Source organism: Magallana gigas, chromosome 2, assembly GCF_963853765.1.
Source record: "Magallana gigas chromosome 2, xbMagGiga1.1, whole genome shotgun sequence".
NCBI lineage: Eukaryota > Metazoa > Mollusca > Bivalvia > Ostreida > Ostreidae > Magallana > Magallana gigas.
The window spans coordinates 36,125,280-36,144,769 of record NC_088854.1 but is presented as its reverse complement, the minus strand read 5'-3'; the positions used below and the strand labels follow the sequence as shown (position 1 = coordinate 36,144,769).

Genomic DNA, 19,490 nt, shown 5'->3' with positions numbered 1-19,490 from the left:
TGAAAAAGTTTACAGATGGACAGACAGACGGACGGACATACAGACGACAGACAAAACTTTGATGTGGCGATAATTTCATTGATGCGGTGGTGCCTGAAAACAAATCATAATTTTTTTTGGCCCAAGATTGATATTTTCAAGGAATTATTCCTACATAAATTCAGAAAAGATTGAGAGGTGGTAATAATATTCACACTTCAGGAGCATTTTCTTTCAATTGACTTTTCCGAGTGGTCATGCAGGAATCAGTATAATGTCCATACTTTAAATAACACGTAAATCTCTCCAATTTAACAAATGTTTTGCTTACCACAGTGAAGGAGATGAAGACCTACATAGATGAGACTTGAAAGCATCCTCCAACCATTCTAGTAGTTTATGTTGGAATTCACTAACATCCTAAAACCACATAAAAAACATGTCTTAAAAACACTGATGATCATAAAATCAATGGTCTGCCTTCCATATACTTTGACTATAATACAAGAGCCAACTCACTGAACTTTTAATGTTTTCATGAATATTCATTATTCCATTGGTTTACCAATGATTGATAGAAACTCTTTAACTTTAGCAATAAAGTGATTAAAAAGATATCTTTTAAACAAGAGGCCCAGGGGCTTAATCAATTACCTGAGCAGCAATAGTCATACCCACCCCCCCCCCACTCCTGAAAAAGAAATTTTCTTAAATTTGGAATGTATCTGAATCATATCCAAAAAATTACTTACTACCATTTTGTGCCTCTGAAACAGTTTTGAACACATTTCAGCAATTTTGCTAAACTTTTCTGAACATTGCTGGAAAATCTAGACTGTTCTGAATTTTACTGAAAATCTGAACTGCTCTAAATAAATCAAATGCTTAAACAGTCTGAACTACCGTATAACACATACTTTTTTCACCAAAAGTTTACTCAAAAGTTGAGGGTGCGTCCTCTGCAAGATGAAATTCATGATTTTAAGAACTTTAATGAACCGTTCATGACGTTTCATGATGTATTCATGACTGGTTCATAAAGGTGGTTCATGAATTTTATTGTTATTTTCTTAAAATGTTACTCAAAGACATGAACAAATTATGAATATACAAGAATACAGGAATTACCTGGCATTAAATGGTTCTAGGTATTGAACATTCATGAATTTTCATGAAGGTCTAATTTAGGAAATCTATATAATTTCAAATACTTTTATATAACATAGTTTAGTATTCAGAACATTATGTGTTTTAAAATTTTTTATACATCTCAAATTATTATTAAAACACAGTCTTCATGAACATTCATGAATATTCAAACACCTATATAAATGTGGCATCTTTAATTTTGAATAAGAGAGATGTGATATATTATAGTTTCATTATTTATTTAATTCTAAGAAACAAGTAAATTCATTGACAAAAACAAAGGTCTCAGACATCATGATCAAATTGACATCACTAGATCCTAAAGACGCTTAATTTCTTCATTGTTAAATTTATATCCAAATCAAAGTACTGAAGAACTGATGGGAGTTGATTTTATCGATTATTATTAATTTTAAAATCAATGATATGTTATTTTGCCTGGCTTTCCTATATGTATTTGAATTACGCACATTTTTTATAATATGAATTCTCCCACAGAAATTTCATGAAAACCCAATATGAATCATGTTGTATAATTGTCATAGATCTATTCCATCAAACTACGTATAGTTATGAGAAATTGTATGGATCCAAGCAAAATTGAACTAGATGCTGTCATTAGACAGTAATACCCGCACCATGTGTTTGCCCCTAAATAACACTGTTTTATACCAGTTTAATTAAAAATGAAGGCTACATGCAAACTCCGGTAATAAATTTAAAAATTATAATTTTCATAACTGAAGGATGAGATCCCTGCCCATATGATAATACACATCGTGACATGAGCAGCACTTTATGTGCAATTTGGGGTAGAACTGTTTGCAGTGAATTTTCAGTTAATCAATAATCTTAACATTTTATGTCATAGGAAGTATAATGGTCTATATAATTATTACAAACAAAATTAAAAATTAAATTATGCCCCCTCCCCGTGGCGGTTGCCGGTTTTAGATTTGCTTCTGTGTGCCTACATGAACATCATCGTGTGCACAGATTTAGAGAAGGGGTGGGAGTGAGGGGTCCAGACCCCCCCTCCCCATAAAAATTCGTAAATTACCAAAAATACACCTTGGACCCCAATGCTCTTACAGACATGTCAACGCTCTAACCCATTGCGCTTCAATGTTAGGTAACATTATTTGGGGGGTAAATATTTAATCAATAGTCAACATACTTTATTGTTTATCTCAATAGGAAGTATACATGTACATCACAATATGCAGGTGTCCTGTACCACCTTAAAGCTGTTATTTACCTAATAAAATAGTGCAAGTGGATTTGAAGAATAGGTCATAAAAATACATGCATGTTACAAATGACTGATCTTTGTCTGAAGTTACGTACACAACACAGGTTTGCATGTCTCATTAGCGGGTACTAGTTTTACCCAGCTCTTCGATTAGATGGGTTCACGTGTATACATACATGGGTGTTGATAAAACGCGGAACGGAAAACGGAACGGAAGGAAAACGGAAAATCTTATCTAATGTTATTTACCTCATAGATTTGTTAAGTATGCTAAAACGATATACTTTATGTACCTTTTTAATTTTTTTTGAAAGATTAGCAATATTAGATTATTTATTCAAGAATATTTATTTCCTCAAAATTAACAGTACATGCATTGACCACTATATTCTGTCCCAAAATATCCTCGATTCACTTTTTGCTGTATATTTATATATACCTCAGGGTTCAAGCGATTCTCTTTTAGAAGCATTAAACATTCTCATTATTCTTTCTTTAAAACGTCCTCTCTAGCTTATCAGCTGGTATAAATACACGGCTAAAAATAAAGAAGTCTACGGGGTTTTGCATTTTAACAGACCCGGATGATGGTGTTGAAAAATTGTGCAAGGTCTTCTGAGTGACTTCCAAATGGAGAAAAGATGTCAACATTTTCCATTATAAATCGTCCAAATGTGCTGCATGAATATTTTGGGATCGACAGACTATAGTCCCAATATATAATCGGAAAATCAAACCAGGCAACGTCTAGAGCTCTCTATTCGGATCATATGTATATAGCTGCTGGAATAAACAACTGCATGCTTTGTAATGCAAACGTAAACAAAATTGCATTGCTAAAAATACTAGTTTCACAAATTACTAGTTTCACAAATTACCGGGTATTTTAATGTTTACTGTATTTTAATTTTTTAATGTCGTCAGTCCTACAGTTTTTTTCTTCCATCTCAATGATACTGTATCGTCTGTATGATAAAAGATCGTCTAGAACACCGAAAATTCAATTTTGATGTAAGTATATACATGTACATCATATTTGAAAATAATATAAAAATACTCAAAACACGCATAAAACGCTTTCACTAACTGCGTACGTTACGCTAATATGCCAACAATACCATATAAGAGAAATAAGTAAAAAGTTATAGCTAATTTGCTCGTTTAATCATGTTAATGTTTCACAATTCGTATACATTTGATTTTTCCGTTTCGTACTCAACTAAAGCCGAATGAATACAATGCTATAATTGATAGACATTCATATGAATATTAATAAGATAGCAACATGTTGATAATCATTCATTAGATATAAATAAAAGATACAAAGTAAATCGTTTCTGGCCAGTCTATACCCTTTTTAAGGGATAAACGTGATGATATTTTCCATTCCGTTCCGTTTTCCGTTCCGCGTTTTAGCAACACCCATACATACATGTCTGTGTTTTCCGTATGCAGAAAAGGATTACGGTAGTTAAGATCAGCTAAAGGAATTTATTATTGTGTTTTAATTGGATTATCATTATGATGTTGACCAATTTAGGTAAGCATAATACATGTAGTAGCAGTAGCACAATATAATAAGATGCCAGCATGGGATTCCTGCCAGCATACATACACATGTATATAAGTTCTACTTTCACTTTCTAAATGTAATCTTTCTTTGACAGCATACTGTATCATCATCTTTTAATATTTAAATAAGCTTATCATCGTTACCTATCCTATCGCATTTGTAAAGTTTCTGTCATTTTAGTTGCAAAAGTTATTTTTTTCATTTGTCAGACTGCATGCACTGTTGAGTTGACCCCATATTGACCCTGTATAAACAATTTCTTATAAAATTTGTGTATTTCATATGTAAGTAAGTGTAGACACTTATATTTTTTATATGAGTAATAATAGGAAAGGAAGGAGTATTTCTTTCTTAATGTATTATAATGCATCAAATACAATGTAGGTCATGACCTTATGGGACTGTTCTGACCCCACGAAACAGGAAAATACAAAATATCCTCTAAAGTCATTATGATGCATCAACTGGTGTAAAGTACATTAATGACCCCCAGGTGTTGTCTTTAACCCCCCCCCCGCCTTTATGAAATAGGAAATGATATGATACACTGTATATTTTGTTAACTTCTGAGATCTGAGATCCTCATCCCTAAACCGTTTAATTTATTTTTGCTCTTTGTGTCATTGCGCGTAAAATTGTATTGTAAGATTATGCCCCCTTGGAGACACCCTGACATTTTAGAACTAGAAATAATAAATAAATGTATTTTATCTTATTCATATGTTATACAGTAGTGTTTGATCCATGTGGGTAATTCCTAGCCTAATGATGTCACTGCTTTGTTTAGGAGACTTTACAATTGCCCCAAATAGGTGAATACACATGGCAGTGATGCATATATTAACATTTTGTTTATAAATCTTAAAAATTGAATTAAGCAATTTCCAAAATGTTAATGTGAATCACGAGAGAAAAAGCAATCAAGAAATGATTTAAAATTTGCTACTGTACACATGTAAGAATGTATAAAGAAGACTGAATCTTTATAAGCAGGTTAGATTGGGGGGGGGATGAATGTGGAGTATAAACATTTATAATTTGAATCATTTATTGTTATTAATTAATTTTAACTTGTCAATGAATACTACTTATTGATCCCAAGGTAGAAATATGACCTCTGATCGTATCTCAATAGATCATTTGTCAATTATGCAAGGTGTAATGTAATTTTTTTTTAAGAATAACATTTTTTACCAGTTTATAAAAGTTTTTAGACACCCAAATTATATTTTGATTTTAATAGATTATTCGACAAGGAAGGGGGGGGGGGGGGGAGAGAGAGAACAGTTTATATTTGAGTTTGTTTGGGAGTGGGGGTTCCAAGTCATATATTTGACAATTTTTTAATGTAATTTAAAATAAGACTAAGCCATACTACAGTCATGAACATGAATAGTATAGAACAAAACACAAACTAATACATGTACATGTATATATACATAGGAAGTATTACAAAACAGATGATTGATCTATATCTGGGTTCTTAAATTGAATCATATATCATGTACATATTATATTATTGTTTCTTTGTTCAAGGCATTTAAGATGGTATGTAGGTCATGATCCCAAGTGCTCTTCCTGAAATTATCAAATATCATAAAAACCATTGAGATCCCCACCTTAATCCAAAGATATTATTCCTCCTTAGGTCATGCAGGCGCATCAGATCATTATGGCATGTAAGTCATGACCCTAAGGGGTCATCCTGACCCCCTTAGAATCAGAAATTGTCAATTATCTTTAAATTATTGATGTTTGATGATCCTATCTCTATTTAATCTTTATTAATTATTAAGTCTCCTGAATGAAGTTTGGAGGCTTATTGTTTTTGTACCGTTCTTAATACATGTATATATTCTTCATCTTCTTTTTCTTCTTTCCCGCTCTGAACTTGTTTCTCAGAGATGGCTGAACATGATTGTACAAAACTCTAGGATATGATAGGCCTGCAAATCTAGTTGTGCACCCTGGTTTGATTTTTCTCATTTTGGGTTAGACAACCACTTTTCGGGGGAGGGGGGGGGGGAGGGGGGTGTCAAAAGGGTGTGGGGTCTAACATTGAACCTTGTAGAAAGAATCATAGACTCTATTGTAAATGGTAACTTGAAAACGGACAAAGATAATAATATAGGGTTTTCATAATCATATATTGGCTGTTACTGGCAATATATAGGGTTTATTAGATCTGACCCCTGGGGTCATCCCCACCCCCCAGGAATTTGAAATTACCATATATCTCAGAAACTGTTATAATCATGACCCCTAAACCATATATATTCATGTTTCTGATGTCAAGGGACATCAAATGTTATGTAGGTCATGGGCCCTGTGGGTGGTCCTGACGCCCTCAAACAGCAAGTCCCTTAATATCTTCAAAACAGTTGGGATCCCCACCCTTAAACCATATATATTCTTGTACCTTGTGTCAAGGGGCATCAAACGGTATGTAGGTCATGGGCCCCGGGGGTTGTCATGACCCCCCTTGAACAGGAAGTGCACGAATATCTCGAAAACGGTTGAGATCCCCACCCCTTAACCATATATATTCTTGATCCTTAAAGGGCATCAAAAGGTATGTACCGGTAGGTAATGGGCCTCAGGGTTAAATTTAATTTTTCAAAATCGTAATGCACATCTATGGAACAGTTCCTTTCATATCCCAAGATATGATGTGTCTATCCATTAAATCATAAAAGGAGTTCTAGGATCTATGTTTTTTTTTAAGTGATAAACGTCAATTTTCTGCTACATTTTGACTCCCTGGATGAAATTTAAATTTTGAAAACCTTACTGCACATCTATAGAACAGTCCCTATCATATCCCAAGATATGATTGTCTATCCATTAAATCATAAGAGGAGCTCTTGGATCAATGTTTGATTTTTTAGTGATAAACGTCAATTTTCTGCTACTATTTGACTCCCAGGATGAAATTTAAATTTTTAAAACCTTATTGCACATCTATAGGACAGCCCCAATTATATCCCAAGAGATGATGTAGCTACTCCAAAAGTTGTACGAGGAGTTCTGGGAACCATACTTTTTTTGCCAAAAAACGTCATTTTTTGTTGCCCACTGATCCCCTTAATTAAAAAAAAAATTCTGGAACCTGATCATGCCTCAATATGACACCCCCAATCATATTCTAGAAGATCATTTGGCTACTGCTTTAAAAAAATGACGTTTTTTTAAACCAGTTTTTTTTGTAAAAAACGTCATTTTTTAGCCATTAAATGACCCCCAGGACAAAATTGAAAATTCCGAAACCTTATTGCGCATCTATAGGATACCCTAAAACATATTCCAAAAGATGATTTGTCTACTTTTGAAAATGTAGGAGGAGTTCGAGGAAGAAGGTTTTTTGTGAAAAAACGTCATTTTTTACCAATTATTTGACCCCCAGGACTAACAGAGAATTTTTGAAACTTTTTTACAAAACAACATGATACCCCAAATCAAACTCCAAGAGTTCAGTTTGCTGGTTTATAAGATGTAAGAGCAGTTTGAGATAGTAAAACGTGACAGACGGACGGACGGACGGACGGAACAGGGTAACAACAATATACCCGAACTTTCTTTAGAAAGTGCGGGTATAACTATAGTCTCATTCAACTAGACTCTCAGCTGTATCCGTTAACCACCGACAAGCAAGAGAGACACTCTGCTTGTCGGAGATTTATGGAGACAGTTGAGCGTCTGGTTGAACGAGCTCTGGAGTAGGAATATATAAAATGTACGACTTCAAAAATTATCTTAATTGTTTGTACCATTTAAAGTCTGACTATTTACAAGGTATTTATAAATAAGTTTCCTTCAAAAAACAATGCTTAATACTTATTACATCAAATTTATCGATTAGAACTAAATGTTGTCAGCGGTGTTGATTTGTGCTTAGGTCCAAACACTGTTTCACTTTCGGTTTGCCTGAGTAACTGCATAGGAGAGTTGATTAAAATCAACTCCCAAAAATGACATAATTTTATCAGTGAATAATCAGTCTTTGTAGATGATACATATGACTGTTTTATGTTGTTAAAAATCTTGTAAACTAAACTGAAAAAGTAAAATAATTTTAAAATTTGCGTATTTCTTGGGAAAAAGATTAGTATACGTTAATTTCTAACTTGTTTGAAGTATATTCGGTTGTTAGTCTATCATAGAAGCATATATACACACAAGACGAAGTGCGTCTGTTCCTGGTAGAATGGCGGGGAAAATGTTCCGAGCACATTCGGTTGAAATTTCTACCCCGTCGAGTTGAGAACCTCTGCTGTTTATTTGTAAAAGGCATCACTGTTGCACATCATTTTGAGAAGTTACAAATCCGTTATGCAATTATTCCCTTGAGAATTTCAAACAATGCATTTATGATTAGCTGTTTAAACTCGGACAACTATGCTCGAGTTTCGAGGAGTCCGGCATCGTTTATGAGGTGTCATGTCGATTCGCCTCCATTACAAAAACATACTGAACTTCAATTTGTCATGTGAAGCAATAATGAAAATATTACTAAAAAACATTAATGCAAAATCATAGAAATAAAGTATGAAAGAATTTTTAATTGAGTGTAAATTATTTTTTAAGTTCCAAAACCTTGAGGGTTCAAAATCGGAGGGGGTTGAAATTTCACAGACACAACTTGTGAAAATTGAACAATATCAAATCCTACGTCTCTTCAATCTCTGAATATATAATAATGAAAACTTAAGCACCTTAAATTTAGTTTCATTTAAAGATGTTCTTTGATTATTATTAACATATGTTAAAAAATTATTTAAAGAGACAGTACAGCGCATCTTATCAAAAAACCGACTTGAACAAATTTTCTGATCGGGTTCGGTATTTTTCTACTACTCATGAATGTATAAACTTTCAGAAAATTACAAAGTTCTCCATGAAATAAATCTAATTCTTTCATTAAAATTAACAATTACATTTAAGCTATCACATATTTACATCGCAACGTGTTACCTGGTTCAGCCTTTTATAATATTATGCATGCGTATGTACTGTAAACAAAACACATGCAGGGCTCGCAAGATTCTCCTGGACATGTTTGTTGATAAAAATATGTTTTTTTCTACTTCTCTCAGGTAATAATTGTTCAAAGTTTTTAAAATAACCAAAATTATTATTTTGTAAGCATGTATTTTTCCTGTTTATCATAGGAGTTGCTACAACCTTAATTCATTTGTGTAAATGAGGCCCCTTGAAGGGTTATTTGAAATATTTATGTCAGTTCATTTTAAAATGAACCGAAATTGGTAAACCATTTACAAATTATCAAGTAAGTGATGACGTTTTCCGTTTAGAGAGTCCCTTTAAACTCGTATACCATGATGCTGTAGTCGGACAAAGATCTTGTAGTTTTCAGCACGTGTCGATTACTGTCAAACAAAGCCCATGTGGTACAAATAAACGATATAAGATTATTCAGGTTTGTACAACCCTTAAATTTCCGGAAGCTTATAATTACGTTTAAGGGATTTTTGTGTATTTCAACTATTACAATCAACGTTATTTCTTATTTCCTAATGATACCAAGGGTAAATCTGAAGCTATTCACACATGTGTTTTCAGCTGTACTGTCTCTTTAACCAAATGAAAGAGTCTCAGAATATACAGTCAGCCAGTTGTTTTGATTCTATAACGTCACTTCCGCCCAGTGATTACGCATTTTGAATGAAAGCAGACGGATCTTCCACATATAAAGCGATGGCATAATTAAGTATGGAACATGCAAGAACATAATGCAGCAGATGTTGTTCAAAGTATTGATATTAAAGGTAATATAGGATGTAATATATCAAAATAAACTTTTATGTAAAGGAGTGAAAACGTAAGATTAAGTTTTGTTCTTTTTTTTCCAAACATTCCAAAATGGCGGTTTTTAATTTGAAATTCTTGTCTGACTAACTTAAATATAAGTTTAACTACATAATTGATAATAAATTACACCTTTGATATACCTAAATCGTTGCAGTTACAAGATAAAGTTATACATAATGCTGATGTCATTTGAGTTAATTTATAGAAACTTTTTTTTACTCTAGAATACTCTAGAATTATGCAGAGAAACCAGAATATTGAACAGCCCTAAATATAGTGATCATGGAACATAACTTTCAGAAAGTAATGAGTAAATGCTATTGCAAATAATTGAAAATTTCTAATAAAATGGCCAGTATTATTTACAAATTTGAAAACAGTTATAGTTTCATCTCTTTTTTTTCTTTTTTCTGCGATATCACTTTTCTAGGATAAGCACTTGTACTCTTAAGCTCAAGTGCAATTTCAGCATTATCTTACTTGATAAAAATATTTGAAATAAAAGTTAAATGAGATGATTGAATGATTAGTTGATGTTCCAAATGTTTTGAACGACATGTCATAATTATACAGCTATTTGTCATATCATTTTTTTACAGTACAGATGTATGACTCTTATGCTACAAAAGGGGCTATATGTGAAGCCTGGGAAGAATTGCCACCAATAAGTATTGTCACCAAGACAAAATAACACTCAAGTTACTCTTGATTTGCAGAATATAATCATTTAAAGGATGGAGCATTTTACCTACCATGCAGTAAATGCACCTTGCAATAAATGGCATACAACTGAAATCAAGATGAGCAAAGGCAAGAAAACTGCAACAAAGCAAGATTTCATAAAGGACATATTGATAGTATTGATATCGTTACCTGTTGTTTTGAAAACTTTATTAAACTTGCTGATTATTTAAATTGATAGTACATGAGAATTATGTGATACTTCAGATATTGTCTCATTATTCTTCAATTATAATAAAGTATTTTATAGTCATTTTTATATGAGATTTTACCTTTTTATATACAAAATGTAGTAGGTAAGAATTTTCATGAATAGTTCATGAATTTTTTTTTTATGAATTATTCATGAATAAAATTCATAATCTTATTCATGAACAGTTCATGAAGATTCATTAAACTTATTCATGAACAGTTTGTGAAGATCCTATGAACTTATTATTGGATATTCATCAAATGATGAAGCTTCATGAATATAACTCTTCATGAATTATTCATGAAAAAGTATGTTCATGAATATTCATCAAAATTTTCTATTGAACAAAAATTCATGACTTTAAAATGTCCATTAATAAGTTCATGGGATCCTCATGAATTGTTCATGAACATTTCATGAATATAATTCATGAATTATTCAAGGGAAAACCATGAATTGTTCATGATTATCTCGCAGGGGGACTATAATACATAGGAACCAATTTCTACCCTTTTTCAGGTCGATATATTTGGCGATCTCCAGGAATACTAAGATCAGCCATTTCATTTATCTGAGGTCTGCTGTTTAGTAAACAATCTTGTGAATAAGAACAACTTATGAAGCGAATATTTACAAATCCTTCCTTAAACAAGAGGCCCATGGGGCCACATCGCTCAACTGAGCAACAATGACTTTAAATGGGCGTTCAAAAGATATTGTGCCATATGGCCATTCGGTGGAATAACAAAAAATAAATATTGTAAAGTATTCGAATTTTACACTTTTTCTGCATACATGTCCTCTTTGACATTGTACCTTTATGGAATACTTTTTTTTTTTTTATGAAAAATAAGAAAATCCTATGCAAGATATAAAATTAAACATTTGGTAGGGGTACACAGTGATCAAAATATATGAAAGCATAGAGGTACATTTTCTTGCTCAACTACTTACTAGTTATTGTATTTTTAAAAAAATGTATATCATAATAGTTATTGTATTTTATTTTTTTAAAAATGCCTATAGATGTGATGAGGAAACTTGTACCTCAATGCGCACAATTTCTCAAATTAGAAGCATTCAAAAATTTAATTTGTCTTCCCCATTATAATTAAAACATGAATTCATGCGTGCTAACCACTTTTCACTACTTTTAGTACTTTGATTCCAAATATAACAGCAATATTAATAATTTGAGCTAAAATATCAATGTATTGACAGGCATATCACTCTATTTTACTAAGGCTCAATTTAACATATGAAACATGCACTACAACAAATAAAGAGCACAATTTATTTTTCAAAATGAATCATATATATATACCTACATATTTCTGTCAGCGATCCTAAACTCTATTCAAACTGAATAAACTCGAGAAAATACTGAGCATCTCAACAAAACACATAGCATTAATCAACCATTACGCAAAAGATCATACCGAATTACAGATAGAATGAATTGTATTTTAGTACTTTGTTAATTTGATACATCAAATTTTGCCTAATCAGATTTTGCTTAATTTGCGCAGGTAAACAGTCAACTGACTGATTTACTGAAGTCTCTGTTTGATTTGATACGTAAAAATTACAAAATACAGGCGATAGTTCCTAGGTTACAAAGCATAATTAATGAAAACAAAATCAAAATAAAAAAAAGCTAACACCGTTATATGTGAAAACTGTCAACGCATTAAAATATTTAACCTAACCATTTTACCAACTTGGAAATCAACAATCATCAATTAATTCCAAAATACGCATTGTTGTCTATCAATTTTTACAGCGAATACAAATATACTGGTCTGTAACATATCCTGAAAATTTCAATCACTAATTAATCTTTTGATTATTATTGACGTAAATTGAAAAATCTTGATCTGCCCCCGCTTTTATTTTGTCCTGGCTGGCCCTTGTTTGCCGACCCAATTTTACCAAGACTCCTATGTAATAACGAACCCGAAGCTATAAACTGATTGAAACATGCCTTTCCTTTATTATTATTTTCGTAATAACTTAGATTTGAAACAAAATTAGCCCATAATTTTTGCAATTTATATTTTCTTTACCATCAGGATTATTTATGCTAAATTACATTGAATTTGATTCAGTAGATCTTGAAAAGAAGATTTTTAAAAATGCACCCCCCCCCTTTCTACAGTTGCGAGATTTTCTCCGCTTTGAATAAAGATCGGTCTTTCATTTCTGCAATTTATATTCACCTTCCCACAAGGATGCTTTGTGCCAAATTTGGTTGAAATTGGCCAAGGGGTTTTAGAGAACAAGTTCAAAATGTAAAAAGTTTACAGACAGACGGACGATGGACAAAATGTGATCAGAATAGCTCACTTTAGCTTTCAGCTCAGGTGAGCTATAAACACAAGTTTAAGTATCGAAAACATAAAAACAAACATCATAGATGAAACCAACTTCAAACTCATGTTTATGCAAGCCTACAGGTTTTAGAAAATAAGCATTGCACACACAATGCAACAATTATATTACAAACCATCTATTGATACAATATATGTGTTTAATTTTAAAATAAAAAACAAGAGGCCAATTGGCCTTAACGGTCACCTGAGTAGCATATAACCCATCCACAAACTTGTTGAGTAGTCTCATATATGCATTTAATTAATTAGGTTTCATTCTGGAGTAGAAAAATTATAAATTTGTAATGACGACCACCTCCCTGCCTGAAATCTTTCAAAAAGAACTATGAAACCTATAATTTTTGCAAAAAACTTAAAGATCTGGTCTACAAAATCATGAATTCAGTTTTCCTTTCAGGTGTGTGGGAGTAAAGAAGATAATTTTTTTTACATTATATGCATTAACACCTATATATCCATTTTGGCCCTGCCCTAGAGTCAAAACCCATACTCCAGGGGAAAAGAAAATTAAAATTTCAGTAGAGGACTTCCTGGTAAACATAATTATAAGTCAGTTTTTATTACAGATGTGTGAGAATAGAGAAGAAAATATTTAAACATTATATGCATTAACACTATATTGCCCCCCCCCCCCCCTGACCCAGAGGCCATGAATTTCACAATTTAGGTAGAGGAGTTAGTGGACATCATAACCATATATTCAGTTTTTTGCCCACGTGTGGGAGTAGAGAAGAACATTTTTTAAGATTTAAAACATTTTTACAATATGGCCATATTGGCCCCACCCTAGAGCCTGAACCCCTAACAAAGGGGTCAAGAATTTTACAATTTTGGTAGAGGGCTTCAAGGACATTATAACTTAACAAATATATATGGAAGTAGAGAAGAACATCTTCTAAGATCTAATACATTTTTACTATATGGCCATATTGGCCCAGCCCTAGAGCCTGAACCCATGACCCAGGGGTCATGAATTTCGCAATTTTAGTAGAGGGCTTCATGGACATCATAATCATGCATTTAGTTTTTAACAAATATATATGGGATTAAAGATGAAGATTTTCCAAAATTTTAATACATTTTTAATATATGCCCATATTGGCCCCACCCTAGAGCATGAACCCCTGACCCAGGGGTCATGAATTTCACAATTTTGGTAGAGGGCTTCATGGGCATCATAATCGTGCATTTAGTTTTTAACAAATATAAATGGGAGTAGAGAAGAAGATTTTCTAAGATTTAATACATTTTTACTATATGGCCATATTGGCCCCACCCTAGAGTCTGAACCCCTTGACCCAGAGGTCATGAATTTCACAATTTTGGTAGAGGGCCTCACTGACATCATAATCATGCATTTAGTTTTTAACAAATATAAATGGGAGTAGAGAAAAAGATATTTTAAGATTCAATAAGTTTAACAATATGGCCATATTGGCCCCACCCTAGAGCCTGAACCCCTGACCCAGGGGTCGTGAATTTCATAATTTTGGTAGAGGGCCTCATGGACATCATAATCATGCATTTAGTTTTTAAAAAATATAAATGGGAGTAGAGAAGAAGATTTTCTAAAATTTAATACATTTTACTAATATATATGGCCATATTGGCCCCACACTGAGGCCTGAACCCCTGAACCAGAGGCCATGAATTTCACAATTTTGGTAGAAGGCTTCATGGACATCATAACCATGCATTCACTTTTTTCCTCACATGTGTGGATCGAAGTAGAGAAGAAGATTTTAGAAAATGTTTCCTGAGAAGAAAATTTTTGAAATTTCTCAATTTTTTTCAATACTTCCTAATATATCTCCCCTTGAAAAAGAGTGTGGTCTCAAATTTTCAAAACTTTGATATCCCCTTTAGCCTAAGAATGCTTTAAGCCAATGTTGGTTGAAATTGGCCCTGTGACTCTCGAGAAGATGTTGAAAACATGAAAAGTTTATGGACAGTTAGATGCGGACTGACAGACAGACGGAGAAACTGACAACAGACAAAATTAGGGCTGGGACGATTCTGTACTTAGCCGACTCGGTACATATCACGATACATGAGATGCGATACGATACATATCACGATACATTGCAACTAAATGAAAACTTGAATAAGGGTTAAAAATTTATTCAATCTGTCGATGTATTACCGCATGTCCAAAGTTATTTTGATATATTTAAAATGAGCGTTGCACAATTTACAAATTACTTTAGTCTCATATACACTACTTTTTCATAAACAAGTAATCCAAAAGTTGTCCACACTCCAGATTTAGCTTCCTAACAGTTTTGACAACTTTACGAGGTATTCCACCATCTTTGTACTTTCATATTAGGCACGCAGACTAAAAATAGCCGATATATGAAGCTCGGTTATTTTCGGAAAATAAAAAAAAATTTGCTTAGGTATCGTTGCTTTAATGGTAAATGTATCTTTCCAAATATCGTCAAAATAAATACCGTAATGCACCGGTGTATCAGTGAATTGTCCCATCCCTAGACAAAATGTGTTCAGAAAAGATCACTTAATTGAGTTTTCAACTCAGGTGAGTTAAAAAGCACTAAAAATAACCAATGATACCAATAATAAAGTAAAATATTGTCAAATATAGGTGATCATAAAGGCCTACATGAATCTTCAATTTGGATGAGCTAATTAATCTACAGTTGGAATAAAAATAAACAATTTCTAAAATTCATGCTTACTACCTATAAAACAAATGTACACTTGACTCTATGCTGTTTACAAATGAAAGAGATTATTGTGACCAACAACTTCAATACCTGCTGACTGTCACCAACACCAGAGGATGCAGATGAGGAGAAAGCCTCTTTCAATATCTCTACTGCCTTTGATGGGTCTACATATTTCTTCTGAGAGCCAATCATCAGAGCAAATAGATATCGAAGCTCCTGCATAAAGCGGATGTTTCTTGTCACCTGTAAAAACAAAATGAATCTTATTTTTCTGAATCTCACCCCCCCCCCCCACAAAAAAAAAACAAAATTAAATTAAAAAACATAAGGCTCATGGGCCATATTGCTCACCTTAACAGTTCTCATATCTTTGTCAAAATTTTGTGAAAATCAAAAAAATTCTCAGACATTCCCAGATCTGACCTTACAAAAAATATATAACATCAAGCCCAACTGCAAGCAACAAAACCATAACTCTGATTATATCTGATGTACAGTTCTGGGATGGAAAGTAGAATTTGAATGGCTGATAAGTTATGAAACACATGGGAAGCTCTATTGTAAACAATGTCGAGGGTGGATAGGTTGTACACCACTATTATTTTTTACAATATATTCTTACCAAAATTACGCATATTTAGATGTAGGTAGTTGATTTTAAACAATCTTCTGGCAAAATCTCCCTTTACAACTTTTAAAACAATAATCCATAAACGATTTAGTAGCAAATAAACACAAAGACACAAGAAATTACTCGGACACATCGAAGTTACTCATGTGATTGAAAATCAAGTACAAACATTTTCATCCCCTGTGCAAGTAATTGGCGTAAGAAAATCAAGTTACCTCGTATTTTTACAAAAGCGGAAAAATCATGCGTTTTAACCGTTTTTATCTCATTGAAAATAGAGCTCTGTCACTGGCAGAAAACCCCTCAAAACAAACGAGAAATCTGGAATTATTTTGCTTTGACCATATTTTGAACCTACAGAAAAATAGTGTTGTGAGACCAAAACACAATTAGCAGTATAAAGGAGTGCATCTGACCGAATAAATAAATTTTTATCACATTTATTTACAGTTGTTTTAATTTATTCCCTTTCAATATTTGATATCATATTATTGTCAATCTTTGAAATTGTTTACAAAGTTCATTATTATGACATTGTTAGCTGGCTTCTAAAAGAGGGTTTATAATTATATTTACATGTAGATGAATAGTTTAATTTTTTAAGCATGTTAAACATAATAATAGGCATTATTTGGGTTATGTTTAGATATGGTTTCAAATACTTGTAAAAGTTTAAGATTTCGAGGGGCCTGTGTTGCATATGTAAATGTTAAGATTTATGTATAGTTCATTCATAATAATGAACATTTTTATCAGAACTGGCAGATTTTGGGCAGGGCTGGTAACTCTTTAAAGTAGCCAGCCCTGTGGCTGGCTGCTATTTTTGGTGAATTTCCAACCCTGCCCCGGGGGTTATGATTTTCACAACATTGAATCTACACTACCTTAGGATGCTTCCACACAAGTTTCAGCTTTCCTGGCTGATTAGTTTCTGAGAAGAAGATTTTTAAAGATTTACTCTATACATTCCTATGTTAAACTTCAACCCCCCCATTGTGGCCCCATCCTAACCCAGGGGGTTATGATTTTCACAACATTGAATCTACACTACCTGAGGATGCTTCCACACAAATTGCAGCTTTCCTGGCTGATTAGTTTCTGAGAAGAAGAGTTTTAAAGATTTACTCTATAGTTCCTATGTTAAACTTCAACCCCCCATTGTGGCCCCATCCTACCCCCGGGGTTATGATTTTCACAACTTTGAATCAACACTACCTGAGGATGCTTCCATACAAGTTTCAGCTTTGCTGGCTGATTAGTTTCTGAGAAGAAGATTTTTTAAAAAGAATCTTTACTCTATATATTCCTATGTTAAACTTTGACCCCCAATGTGGCCCCACCCTACCCCCAGGGGTCATGATTTTCACAATTTTGAATCTACACTACCTTCAACCCCCCATCGTGGCCCCAAGTTTCAGCTTTCCTGGTCTTATGGTTCATGAGAAGAAGATTTTTGAAAATTTCTCAAAAATTCTCATAAATTCCTAATTATCTCCCTTTGCAAAAGGGCATGGTCCTTAATTTTCATAACTTTGAATCCCCTTAGGCTAAGAATGCTTTGTGCCAAGTTTGGCTGAAATTGGCCCAGTGGTTCTTGAGAAGATGTTGAAAATGTGAAAAGTTTACAGACAGACGGATGGACAGATGGACAGACCGACGACAGACAAAATGTGATCAGAATAGCTCACTTGAGCTTTCAGCTCAGGTGAGCTAACAACATCAGAAATGATTTAATTGATTAGTTTCAGTCAAACTCTTTAATTGTTGTTAAATAAACATTGTGAAGAAAAATATGTTTGTCGTATATCGTCATTATCAAGTCGTACAAATGATCGAGTGTCTATGTAAAGCAATAACGTTTAACTGGATAACAGGACACAAAATAATCAAGTTTAATAAAATCAGAATAATTGCTAATATTCATGCACTTGAAAACACCCTGTGAAGTCTGACACAAGACAGGTGCATGCTTCTGACACCGGAAATTGTTAAACACTGTCCACGCGCCGAGTCAACAGGTGGCTGCTTATGTATTGGCGAAAACACAGGCGATACTGTGGAATCATTAAATTTCGTGGGGGCCAATTTTTGTGGATGGCTTAAATTTTACAGGTTTGTGAGGGACGTAATTTCGTGTATTCTAAAAGGAAATATGACTTTATGACCCAAATTTATCAATTCGTGGAGGATGTTATTTTGTGTTTTGTATTTTTATTTTTGTACCCACAAATTCCACGAAAATTGAGCCACCACGAAATCTAATGATTCCACAGTATCTAAACTTGTTTGATGCAAGAAATAGTGTTGAGAGAGGATATATATTTCAATACATGGAAATAAAACTAAGAATAAGGTATTTCTGATGCAACAAATTTAGTATACACACATACAACTTACATAACATGCTATATCGGCAGTCACTACTCCCATGCTATCAAGAATCACGGCTTGAAAAAATGGGGTAAAATTTTAGTCCTATGTACAACACGCACCTCTACTTTTGATCAAATTTTGGCTGAAAAAAAGTGGGTGTTATACACACGAACATTAGGGTATTTCCAAACAAGAGGCCAATAGGCCTTAACGGTCATCTGAGTACCATAGCCCATACACAAAATTGTCGAGGAGACTCATAAATGCATTTAATTGAGTTTCATTATGGAGTAGAAGATTATAATATTGTAATGAAGATTATCAAAATAGGTTTTATAATGATAAACTAAAACAAGGTTGCTAGTATACTACTCATTACTTTACTATTAACTAAGTCTACTTGTTTATTTTAAAATACCGTATTTTTCGGGGCATATGTCGATGTGGGGCATAGGCCGAATTGCTAATTTTTAGACAAAAATTCAAGAAAAATCCTTAGACTAGCCGAATTGGGGGATAAGCCGATTTTCAATCGATGATTACTATAGTGAAAGTATGACCGCTTATTAAGGAAGTCATCGTATTAAGTATATACTTTCAGAATATTGATGTAGAAAGTCAAAAGAGTAATTAAAGTTATTAAATTTGCTTAACATATATATTTTAAGCAATTTTTAAAAATCAATC

General features: G+C 33.1%; 1 protein-coding gene across 3 annotated transcripts in view; it reads right to left on the bottom strand.

Annotated features, from left to right (window-relative positions):
* LOC105319293 (ubiquitin carboxyl-terminal hydrolase 25) overlaps window positions 1-19,490 on the bottom strand; it is a 196,348-nt gene that overhangs the window by 124,501 nt on the left and 52,357 nt on the right. For all 3 annotated transcript variants that reach the window (XM_066076350.1, XM_034446363.2, XM_034446362.2), the window contains 2 exons: window positions 15,887-16,042; window positions 311-399 (listed from right to left, as the gene is read on the bottom strand). In XM_066076350.1, coding sequence (XP_065932422.1) covers window positions 311-399; window positions 15,887-16,042 — 245 coding nt within the window. The remainder of the gene's footprint in view (window positions 1-310; window positions 400-15,886; window positions 16,043-19,490) is intronic.